Source organism: Podarcis raffonei, chromosome 13, assembly GCF_027172205.1.
Source record: "Podarcis raffonei isolate rPodRaf1 chromosome 13, rPodRaf1.pri, whole genome shotgun sequence".
Lineage (NCBI taxonomy): Eukaryota > Metazoa > Chordata > Lepidosauria > Squamata > Lacertidae > Podarcis > Podarcis raffonei.
Genome location: NC_070614.1, coordinates 9,554,935 through 9,567,598, shown reverse-complemented (window position 1 = coordinate 9,567,598; position 12,664 = coordinate 9,554,935). Strand labels below are relative to the sequence as shown.

Sequence of the window (12,664 nt, the reverse complement as noted above, 5' to 3'; positions counted from 1 at the left end):
TCTGAAGCAGGGACTTGACAAATTATTGAGAATAGATAAAGAAACTGCTCATCCACAACTCCTATGTCTTGCTATGATTCAAACTGCATTGGCCTTCATCTAGTCATCAGGCTTCAGAAACTGGCCCAGTTCCTCTCCTTGCTACAGAAAAATGGAAATCTAATTATTCATCCCAGTGGTTTTATTTAGGTACTAAATTGGCACCCAACAGCACAACTGTTAGGGGGCTGAATACCTAGTGATATTCTATTACACCAACCCTGAAGATAGGGTTGAAATCATGGTAATGCTGTGCCCTTGGTGCCCATCACAGAGCTGGTTCATCAAGATACCATGGGCAGTGGTATCAAAAGTGGCTGAGCTATCATAATAATAATTTTATTTGTACGCTCTCTTTCCATGGTTAAAACCATGCTTTCAACATGACAATGGTTACCTAACTGTAAACATAGCAAAAGCCACAGGCAATAGATAAAACACATTAAAAAGTAGACAACCAAATTGAAACATTTTCCACATAAATCGTAAGAAGATGTAAAGATACAAAAATTAATATCAACAACAACACTCAACATCCCCTCAGCAAAACACTCTAAACCAGCCCAAGAGTGTCCAACAGCTTTTGTAGCTGGAGTCAGTCAGGGCTCCACCCTCCCAGGTTAGGTGGGGAAAGGCTAGCAAGACAGGAAGCAGATCTTCAAGGACTTGCAGCCAAGATGACATAATAGAGTCACATTCCTGCTGTCGTCCTGATAAAGGACATCTCTCAGAGAGACCAAACCTGATACAGTTCCATAACCAGACTTCAACCCAGACTTAAATTGGTCTGGGTAATCTGTTTTATCGTGCTTGTAACTTTCCTGCCATGACGCTGTTCATTATCTTCCCCTCAAATTGGGTGTTTATGACTGGGCAATAATTGCCACAAAGCAAGGGCTCCAAGGTCGGTTTTTTCAGTAGTAGTCATATTGCTGCCTGTTCAAGATGCCTGGGACCAGTCCCTCGCACAAGAACACATTGATCCCACATAGGACCGAACTAGCCATTACCAGCATGTTTTAATAAGCCAAGAGGGGAAGTGTCAAGGGAACACACGGATGGGCACATCACCAGGCTGCATGATGTGAAAATGATCCCACATGTGTTATGCCTCTATTAAGAGTGGGTCAAACTATTTTGGGTTCTTCTTTTTGGGGGGGGGGTTGATGTTGGTTTCCTGTCAAAAGTTGGCATTAAGTGGGTCTTGGGTCTTAAAAACATGAACCCTGGAATAGTGTGATTTCTAGTTCTGACTTATGGATGTGTCTTCCATTTACAGATCATTAATAATCATAAGCACTTTGGATGGACGGATTGCTGCTCTAGACCCAGAGAACAGAGGTAGAAAGCAGTGGGATCTGGATGTGGGGTCAGGTTCTCTTGTCTCCTCTAGCCTCAGTAAACCAGAGGTAAGATAAATACATTATTGCATTGTTCTGAAATATTAGTTCGTTTATTACTAGTTTAATATCTTTTTCTGTTTTCATTTAAGTTAAGATTTGCAAAAAGCTCTCTTGACTCTTGCATCTGTTGTAAGGACCAGAAAAAACGTTATCAACTTCACTAGTATTTACTTGGATATCAGTGTTCTAATTTTTAAAACTACTCTTTACCACACAAATGTGTCCATATAAACTCATATATTAAATATTCTGGTACCAAACACACCAAACACTCATATATTAAACATTCTGGTACCAAACACAAAATGTGGGGAAATTATGGCTTTGATCCTGTCCTAATCTGACTCTTTTATTTTCTATCCAATAAATTTATTACAAAAATACATGGAAGTAAGCACCAATGAAATGTGTTGGACTTACTTCTGAGTAAGACTGTGAGGAACGCCAGGGGAGAGAGCCTGTTCCATCAATTCCTAAAGTTGGCATGGGGGGGATATTATTTGTTGACTCTGATACTTTAAATTGTAAATCTATTGGGTTTCTCGGCCAAAAGGCAGCGTATAAATGAATACTTTTCTTACTTATCATAGAATGCCATTTTGGCAGTTCCTTCAGTTGCTTTTGCAAATCTTCCCTTTTCTGACCATTAATAGAACAAATAGGGCCATTCATGGCAGCATTAAAAAGGTCAAAGTGCTTTTCCCTGTGCCTCTCTAGGGACCTGAACATTAAGAGACTGTCAGAACTGAATGTCACACTGGTTGACAATCCTCCAATAAGCTAGTTAGTATCTTAATTTTGAATAGCATTGAGAGTCCATAACCCTATGGAAGAAAATATATTTAGGCTGCATTCCTATACCCATTTGGCAGCAAAGAAACAATCGAAATATGCACTTCTAAAACACTTCATGTCTTCGAAATTTGACTATAAAATATTCTTGCATGACCGTATATATTTACATGGAAGTTGTATTGAAATCAGTGGTATTTCCCTCAGAGTAAAAATCTATTTTCCATCTTGTAGAACACACTGAACATTTTCTTAAAGATTGTTCATTCAGCTGAAATGTAACTTGAGTTTAACTTTTAATTAGAAATGCAGTAATATGAAGTTGTACTATATCAAAATAATTACCCAAGGTTATAACAGCTGGTCTGAACTTGGAGAGAGAGAGAGAGAGAGAGAGAGAGAGAAAGAAAGAAAGAAAAAGAAAGAAAGAGAAGTATTTATCCTTTGCTTAATTCATATTCCCACACCTTAAAAATTATTAATAATTCTTGTACTTAATCTTAATTACTTAATTCTTAATCTTTCAGTTAAGATGAGTTGATACTGAGGTAAAATACCTTTAATTAGTGATTACAACATTTTGCAGATCAAAGTAGGGAACTGAGTTGCGTTCTCACCTTCCAAACCTTGTTTTTAATTCTGAATCCTTGCTTGCTCAGACCTGTTATCATAGATACTATAGCTACTGACTATTTCATCTTCCTGTATTGCCACACCTCTTTCTGTCCATTGTTTTATTTACTCCAGCTGGAGTAAAGGTGAAAGACGGTTGCAAGTGCTTTTAATATATTTCTGATAAAGCGTTATTGTAGACCCTGGTTCACTGGGATTGTGTTACTTGTTTTCTATATGCGTTTCTGCCATTTGTTGCTGCTCCTTTTCTGTGGTGGCTCTCTATTTGTAGCATATTCTCCCCAGGGAGGCTCACCTGGCGCCTTCCTTACATATCTTTAGGCACCAGAGGAAAACATTCCTCTTCTCCCAGGCCTTTGGCAAATTAAACAGGCCTTTTAAACTGGGGAGTGGGGTATTATTCTTGTGGAGAAGCTGGTAAAATGTGGACTGGATGAGATAACTCGTAAGTGGATTTGTAGCTGGTTGACTGACCAAACCCAAAGAATGCTCAGTAACAGTTCCTCATCATCCTGGGGAATATGTGTCACATGGGGTCCTGCAGAGACCCATGATGGGACTCAACGGGCAGCTTAAGAAGAATCCCTAAAGATTTTCTCAGGAACATCAGAGTCCAATCTCATATCATGCAGCTTTTGAAAGGCGAATGACCAGCCTGCCTTTTCCCTAAAGGAAGGAATCACTCTTCTCTCACTTCCTTCCCCACAAACATAAGCGCAGCGCTGCAAAAAACAAGCCTAAGTGAAATCACAGGCTAACACGTAGACAGTGGACAGGAAGAGCGAACCCTAAAAGGTAAAGGTAAAGGTACCCTTGCCCGAACAGGCCAGTCTCGCCAGACTCTAGGGTTGTGCGCTCATCTCACTCTATAGGCCAGGAGCCAGCGCTGTCCGCAGACACTTCCGGGTCACGTGGCCAGCGTGACAAGCTGCATCTGGCAAGCCAGCGCAGCACATGGAACGCCGTTTACCTTCCCGCTAGTAAGCGGTCCCTATTTATCTACTTGCACCCGGGGGTGCTTTCGAACTGCTAGGTTGGCAGGCGCTGGGACCGAGCGACGGGAGCGCACCCCGCCGTGGGGATTCGAACCGCCCACCTTTCGATCGGCAAGTCCTAGGCGCTGAGGCTTTTACCCACAGCGCCACCCGCGTCCCTTACCCACCCGCGTCCCTTACGAGCGAACCCTAATTACAGTTAAATTTGTAGATTACAAATAACTGCAAATAACTATACAGAAAAGTGACCAAATTCACCAGAGTACTCTGTGGGCAAGACAGGGTTAAATTTTCAAAATCTAAGGTAGCAGGAGTTAGGGTTGTTCTGACCTCTTGTCTTCCGTACCTTTGCAAACTAGGTAATCAGGTGATCTACTTATTTGGTATTTTTGGCCACAAACCAATGAATCAGCAGGTGTACATTAACCAACTAAATCAACATTCCAGCACTAGACAAAGTTTATATCTAAGGGGAAAAACCAAGATCTTCTAAAGAAGCAGTGTAGGAGAACTGGAAGTCTGTAGATGAAACCAAGAAAGAAGCCAATGAGTTTCAGTTGGGATATGCCTATCTTGCACTATTTATAGGGTTTATCCCTAAAAGCAGTCAAGGACACACAGATTATACATATTCCATGTTAGGCTGCCTATGCATAGCCTGCACATAAAGACAGCAGTCTGCTTATAGTTGCCACTGCAGATCATGTTCAAAGCTTCCTGTAGCACTCAGTAAGAGAAAGTGCACCTGTATGGTATTCTGGGATGGCCAATACAAAACAGCTGAACAGATATTACAGCTAAGATTATATAAATAGAAATTAGTGAAAAATCACATTATGCATGAGAACAAAGAACCAACAATTTTTGAGAACATAGAAATAAAAAACTGGTTACAGTGGTACCTCGGGTTACATACGCTTCAGGTTACATACGCTTCAGGTTACAGACTCCGCTAACCCAGAAATCATGCTTCAGGTTAAAAACTTTGCTTCTGGCGGCACGGCAACAGCAGGAGGCCCCATTAGCTATAGTCGTGCTTCAGGTTAAGAACAGTTTCAGGTTAAGAACGGACCTCCGGAACAAATTAAGTACTTAACCTGAGGTACCACTGTATACTGCTTTAGAACATTCTAAATAGGGATATTCCTGCCATGTATAATTAAAAAAAGTTCACCTGGAATCTCCCAGGTGAAAACCCAGACTATAAATTGGAGGGCTCAAAGGTCTTGAGGAAGGATTGTGATAGCAGAAATCAATGCCAGTGGAGACAATTCAGAGTTCGGGAAGTAAAGTGAAGTTAAAACCAGACTCTTCTGGTTGATGTATGCATAAGTCAAGTGATGAGATCACCACATGCTCCAGAAAGATTGGGAGCATGGGCTCCCAGTGGAATTAAGAAGAGGCTCAAATAATGTGTACTATCATGTGGAAGTAGAAAGGGATTTCATGGGAGGCAGTAAGAATCAGCAAAGGCATGTAAGTTAGGTAAAGAAATGACATCACCCCCTTCTTCCTTTTTGCTTAAAGCATTATCTCATCTAATGCAAGAATGAGTCATCCAGGCAGTCATGTCCAATTATCTTGATACAAAGGATGTAGGGTATCACAAGGTACTTACATATGCCTTGTGAACTGTCAATTTAAGTCCTCATTTGTTCAACTTCACTGAACAGAAATCATTATAATTCTGTCTTATATTTAATTCATATAGTCAAGTGCCTTTCTGTTTTGATATGAAATGAGGCTGCCCCAAAATAAGAAAGCTGTTCTACATACTCATACTTTGTGCATGCGCAATGATAAACGTTCGTTTCTGTTTTTTAAAATCTGAACATCCAAGAATGTAGATGGCAGTTTAAGCAGAGATTTTTAAAAGGAAGTCACTCACACCACTATCTAAGATAGACGGAACTTCCCAGTTCCTTTAGACCGGGGTAGCCAACTCCCATCAGTCCCAAGCAGCATGGCCAGTTTAGAGGGATGATGGAAGCTGTAGTCCAGCAACTTGAAGAGGGCTCCACCTTGGCTACCCCTGCTTTAGACACTGTTAACAACTCTCTCCCCTAGGGAACAATTGCTGGAAGAGGCCAAGATCAGCATCAGATATATAAGCTAATTGGCAAATGGTGCCTTAAACCTAGGTTACAGTCGCTACAATGGAATGTCCAGGTGCCTTTACTGCAGCAAACTTTATTATTAAATCTCAAAGCGGTTTACAACACATTAAAACATCAAATAAAACAATGCAGAACAAATTCAAGCTTCAAGGAAAATATTTCAGATGCTTCTCTAAGCTGCCCATAGCAGAAGGACTCCAGGAAGGCAGTGTGGTGTAGTGGTTAGTGTGTCAGACTAGAACTTGGCAGATCAGCATTCAAATCCCCACTCACTCAGGAAGATCATAGGGTGACGTTGGGCTAGTCACAGTCCCTTAACCCAGCTAGCCTCCAGAGCAGGAGAAAACAAGTATGTTCCATCCTCCATGTGACAGCCCTTTAGATATTTGATGACTATCTTATCTCTGCTCAGTCTCTTCTTTTCCCTCAACCGTTCCTCATAAGGCTTGATTTCCAGACCCTTGATCATCTTGGCTGCTCTGCTTTGCACACATTCTAGCTTGTCAATACCCTTCTTAAATAGTGCTGCCCAGAACTGGACACAGCGCTCCAGGTGTGGTCTGACCATGGCAGAGTAGAGCAGGACTATTACTTTCCTTGTTCAATACACTATACCTCTGTTGATGCAGCCTAGAATAGCATTAGTTTTGTTTTGTTTTGTTGGGTTCTTGTTTGCTACTGCATCACACTGTTAAACTTGTTTTAAGCTTGTTGTCTACTAAGACTCCCTAGATCCTTTTCACATGAACTACTGGCAAGCCAGGTGTCCTCCATGTTAAATTTGTGCAGCAGGTTCTTATTCCCTATGTGTAGAACCCTATATTTGTCCCTATTTGAATTTGTTTTGTTAGTTTGAGAGCAGTTCTCCAATCTGTTATGGTCATATTGAATCCTGATTCTGTCTTCAGTAGCATTGACTACCCCTCCCAGTTTGGTGCCATCTGCAAATTTGACAAGCATCCTCTCAATACATTCATCAGTGTCATTTATAAAGATGTTGAACAACATGGGGAGAGGTGAAATATGAATAAATATTCCCTCCTCTGGGTGCCTCTGCAAAATGAATGGTGTCAGAGAGGCTCACCTAGCAGCTATTTTGCGTGGCAAGTCCCCCTCCCCCCTTGGAAATAAAGACACAGGACACAGTGTTTAAGGTTAATGGGCGGAAAAGGCCACAACTTTATTGATTGCAGGAATTGAGCGGTATTGGCTTAGGCATTGGTCCTATCGGCTAACCGGCTTCAGCCCAATTGCATGAAGGCCGGTAAGGGTTAACCACCAAAGGGGGGGGGTTCTTGCTGATGTACATCAACTAGGAGCTCCCCCAGGGTCACCGCTCGGGGGCGTGCCTTAGGCCCACACCTCCATAGGCTTCGGACAGGGCAACCCCGCCCCCCCCCAAATCCTTTACCGGGCTACCCTTTGCTTTGGGGGAAGGTGATGGCGCTTCCTCCCCCCATTTGCATAACACTACCCCTACCAATGCCTAACCGCCAATGCCGAGAAGTTGTGACGATTTGCTACGAGGTAGGCGAAAAACCAAATGGCTGGTGCCAATTTGCCAAGTGGAAAAAATTCCTACCAGGCCCCTTGACGGTGACCAACCGAAGTCCATTGCAAGGTCAGAGCAGAAACTAAGGGTGGGCGGGGTGGGAAACCGAGTCAGCTGGAAGGGGAAAGAGAGGGCGTTCCTCAGGCCTGCTGGCCATAAATAGCCTAGGCCACACCTCCCTGGCCAGCTGATTGGCTGAACAGGGAGATGATGCACCCGAGGATTCCCTCATTCTTGCGGGGGGGGGGCTGGGAATCAGCCCCTGAGGGCGTGAGGAGGGCATGGGCCCACAACCCCACCTCCTCTTCAGCTCAGAAGTGGCTTTGTCTTGTGGGTGGGCTTTTCAGTCCTAAAAGATGTTTAGGGCATTGTGATTCTGCACTATTGTTTTTTTTTCCATTTCTAGTTTTACTTTGGTTTTATTTTGCTGCTTTTTTATTTATTCTGCTTTAAATTTTATGTTTGCTTTATTTGTTTGCTAAATAGTGTTAACTGTTACTGTAAACTGCCTAAAGAACACTTGTTGAGTGGTATGTAAATAAATATTGAGAATGTCTATGCATATAAAAGCTATTGCAGATTCCAATACACAACACACAAACTGACATTTCCATCCATGCCAAGCTAAAGGTGGAGGAAGTAGCTAAAAATGAATATTCACAATTTACAGTAGACATGTAAAATGTATAGTAGACATGTAAAGGACAAACTATGAAGATTAACCTGCAAATTATTATTGCATTGTGCCCCAAAATTGATAAAAAATATGTTTGTGTCCTGGTTGCCATTATATGTATTTCTGTTCTAATGCTTTGTAGGTATTTGGGAATAAGATGATAATTCCTTCCTTGGATGGGGACCTTTTTCAATGGGATCGTGACAGAGAAAGCATGGAAGCTGTCCCTTTCACTGTGGAATCTCTTCTCGAATCATCATACAAATTTGGAGATGATGTTGTCCTGGTTGGAGGAAAGTCCTTGACAACATATGGGCTGAGCTCATATTCAGGAAAGGTAAAAAGGTTCTTACTGATGGTAGACTTTTTCTTACATATTTCCAAGAGAGCACATCAAAATACATCATGTGCTCAACGCCAGATAGCACTGGCCCATTTTACATCTGGCTGTCAGCTGCATACTCTTAATAGAAGCTGTATGTATATGGAAATTTACCAATTTCCCAGAAAGACATTCTCACTTAGCCCAGATGGAGAAAGGTAAGCTTCACTGAAATTGATGAGGCTACTTATGCACTTACTTAGGGTAAAGGTAAAGTGACCCCTGACCGTTAGGTCCAGTCGTGACTGACTCTGGGGTTGCAGCGCTCATCTTGCTTTATTGGCCGAGGGAGCCGGCGTACAGCTTCCGGGTCATGTGGCCAGCATGACTAAGCCACTTCTGGTGAACCAGAGCAGCGCACGGAAACGCCGTTTACCTTCCCGCTGGAGCGGTACCTATTTATCTACTTGCACTTTGACGTGCTTTAGAACTGCTAGGTTGGCAGGAGCAGGGACCGAGTAACGGGAGCTCACCCCGTCGCGGGGATTCAAACCGCCGACCTTCTGATTGGCAAGTCCTAGGCTCTGTGGTTTAACCCACAGCGCCACCCGCGTCCCTATGCACTTGCTTAGCTACTGCTTAAAGATGATTTATTATATAATTTCTTATGGAATAACCCATATGGAACCAGGGTTATTGCAGAAGCATTTCTTGCCTTTGTGCTTCCCTAGTATCATACCAGGCAGGGCTTCCACCAGAATCCTCTGAGCAGGGCTGAGTGGCTGGATCTTGCTCAGGGATCTTGCACAAGGAAGTGGGACTGAACAGTTTCCCTGTACCACAGCTCACTCCGCTCAGCAGGAGTTGAGGGAGAAGGCAAGAGGAGGTGGGAAAGCCAGCTTACACCTGCTCCTTTTGCTAGCAGATGTCTGGATCCAACATTTTTCATATTTCACATAAGGCCTCATTTTTAATCTCACATACAAGGTGGATTTAGGCAAGCTATTCTCTGAATTTCAGCGCTATGTGTAATACTGAGTAATAACGTTGGCCCACCTTGCAAGTTTTCTAGGTCTTACAGAGGTTGGCTTATTTTTACCAATTTCTATTCTGCTTCCAAGCTGTATTTTACTTTACTTTACTTTACTTTACTTTACTTTACTTTACTTTTTTTCAGCCCTTTAATTCTGTAAGCCACCAGGGGGCAGGGTGGTTGTTTAAATGTATTACTTGCCTTTCATCCTTGAGCCTCAGGACAGGTTACAACAATTTAAAATACAACATTAAAAGCAGCTTAAAGTGACCTACAGCCAGAAAAATAGAGTGACTCCTTAAAATTGACATCACTGGTTTCAAAGGCAAGGGAAAAGGGGTATGTCTTCAGCATTCACCGAAAACTGTACAGTGAAGTTGCCAGACACACCACTGTCGAGAGGGTGCTCCACAAACTTGGGGCTGCCACACAGAATGCAGTCTCCCAGACTACAGCCACCCACTGCCAATCTTAACAGCCAAGAGCAGTGATGGCCAAACTTGGCCCTTCAGCTGTTTTGGGACTACAATTCCCATCATCCCTGGCCACTGGTCCTGTTAGCTAGGGATGGTGGGAGTTGTAGTCCCAAAACAGCTGGAGGGCCTAATTTGGCCATCACTGGCCAAGAGGGGTCTGCAGCAAAAGAAGGCAGTTTTTCAAATATTTGGGGCCTAAATTATTTAGGGCTTTTAAAAGGTAGCTTGAGCGCCTTGAATTGTGCTGGCAACCAATGCAGCTGTTTTAAAACAGGATTATGTGCAATCTAAAGGAACCCCAGCCAGGAATTGGCTGTTGCAATTTGGACCAATTGAAATTTCTGAGTTGCCTTCAAGGGCAGCCCCATGTAGAGCACATTGCACATCCAGTACAATGGAAACCCAATGATAGCATTAAAATCGTAGATCTCTCCAACTTCCGTGCATATAAACATAGCAACAATAATTGCCTATGTGATGGGCATAGCCTGTTTTTAATGCTAAGTATTATTTTAGTGAATTTTTATATTAGCTGGCAACTTTTCCTCAGTATTGTTTTGTGCATGGAATCCATTTTTACATCTCTGGGTACAAATATAATGGGAAGGCGAGAGCAAAATGGAGTGGAGTCACACTTTTTGCATGATTAGTAAATAGAAGGATATACTGAAAAAACTATGTCTGATCCTTTAAGGCTTCTCTTTCATGTTCAGGTGAAGTACATCTGCTCTGCCATGGGCTGTCGTCGCTGGGATGAAGACGAGATGGAGCAGGAAGATATTCTTCTTTTACATCGAACTCAGAAAACTGTTCGTGCTGTTGGGCCCCGCAGCGGCAATGAGAAGTACGGACACGCATAGTATATGAGATTTGTACATAATTTCTGCAACAGAAGGTGCATTGTCAGATTGTTGCCCTTTGAAGAGTTCATGTTCTTTCTTACTCCAACAATTTAGAAGGAATCTGACACATCTAGTTTTTATGAAGATGCTTGAATTTGCTCTCTCTTTCCTTTACCCAGAAGACATTGAATTCTGATAGATTTTACTATTTTCACAACAATGTAGTAACTAGGAAAAGGTTTGCCCAGTGTCCTGATGTATTTTGCAGGTACCAGCTGGGAGGAACTGGAGGGATATGCTGCCTGCATTGATGCCCTAAGGAAGGGGTGGGGGACTGAATCTTGATGATGATGTCAGGTGACTGACACTTGTCAAAGTTCAAAGGAGGTTGCTGTAACTGTATTCACATTATAGCAACCTCCTTTGAAGACGCAGAGAAGCTGTTTGTTTTCAAACGTGCTTTGGCCTTGGGCTTGCCAATCAGAAGGTTCCAATCCCCGTGATGGGGTGAGTTCCCGTTGCTCAGTCCCAGCTCCTGTCAACCTAGCAGTTCGAAAGCACATCAAAGTGCAAGTAGATAAATAGGTACCACTCTGGCGGGAAGGTAAATGGCGTTTCTGTGCGCTGCTCTGGTTTTGTCAGTAGCAGCTTAGTCCTGCTGGCCACATGACCCGGAAAAACTGTCTGCGGACAAATGCCGGCTCCCTCAGCCAGTAAAGCGAGATGAGTGCCGCAACCCCAGAGTCGTTTGCAACTGGACTTAACTGTCAGGGGTTCTTTGGCGCAAAAGTACTGCTTTTCCCTTCTTCCTTTATCAACCACCCGGTCTGTGGAAAAGATGTGTGTGAAGTCAAAAGCTTGTGTACTGTGTTAGAAGATAACATGCTTTATTACTACAGTGGAAAATAGGCTTACATTACTTTAGAAATACCATGTTGTCTCCTTTTACATATTACAAAAACTGGATTGATTTGCAGTCACAGTCGTCATCTTCTCTTTTTTTAACTTAAAGGTGGAATTTTAGTGTTGGTCACTTTGAACTGCGCTATGTTCCAGACACTGAAAAGAGAATGGGATTTCTTGAAGGCAATTTAAAACCAAATCCAAACAAAGAAGATTCTAAAATAATTTCAGATGTGGAAGAGCAGGAGGCTGTAATGAAGGATACGGTGATAAAGGTCTCAGTAGCCGACTGGAAGGTGATGGCATTTAATAAGCAGGGAGGACATCTAGAATGGGAATACCAGGTACTAAAGACGGTAACATCTTGACAATTTCTAGAAATACTACAGCATTGCCAAAAATACCTTGCATCTTTCTGGAATTTGAGGCTTTTAAAAATGTTTTTCTTTTGTAATATGTTCATTTTTTGAGTTAATAATAATAATAATAATAATAATAATAATAAATTTTATTTATATCCTGCCCTCCCCAGCCGAAGTCGGGCTCAGGGCGGCTAACAACAATAAAACAGTACAAAAGTACAACACAAACAACACTCTAAAATCATTCATTATAAAATTAATTAAATTCAAGCCACTGGCCACCATTGGGCCAGAGCTCCGCGAAGATTGCCGAGGGAGGGAGTCAGGCTGTGCCCTGGCCAAAGGCCTGGCGGAACAGCTCTGTCTTGCAGGCCCTGCGGAAAGATGTCAAGTCCCGCAGGGCCCTAGTCTCTTGTGACAGAGCGTTCCACCAGGTCGGAGCCACAGCCGAAAAAGCCCTGGCTCTAGTTGAGGCCAGCCTAACTTCTCTATGGCCTGGGACCTTCAAGATGTTTTTAT

The 12,664-nt window shown here is 42.7% G+C and overlaps 1 protein-coding gene across 2 annotated transcripts in view; it reads left to right on the top strand.

Moving 5' to 3' along the window:
- The window catches only part of EIF2AK3 (eukaryotic translation initiation factor 2 alpha kinase 3), a 42,281-nt gene that overhangs the window by 7,330 nt on the left and 22,287 nt on the right, over positions 1 to 12,664 (top strand). For both annotated transcript variants that reach the window (XM_053363034.1, XM_053363033.1), the window contains exons 2-5: positions 1,319 to 1,448; positions 8,350 to 8,544; positions 10,752 to 10,882; positions 11,893 to 12,127. In XM_053363034.1, the coding sequence (XP_053219009.1) occupies positions 1,319 to 1,448; positions 8,350 to 8,544; positions 10,752 to 10,882; positions 11,893 to 12,127 (691 nt within the window). The remainder of the gene's footprint in view (positions 1 to 1,318; positions 1,449 to 8,349; positions 8,545 to 10,751; positions 10,883 to 11,892; positions 12,128 to 12,664) is intronic.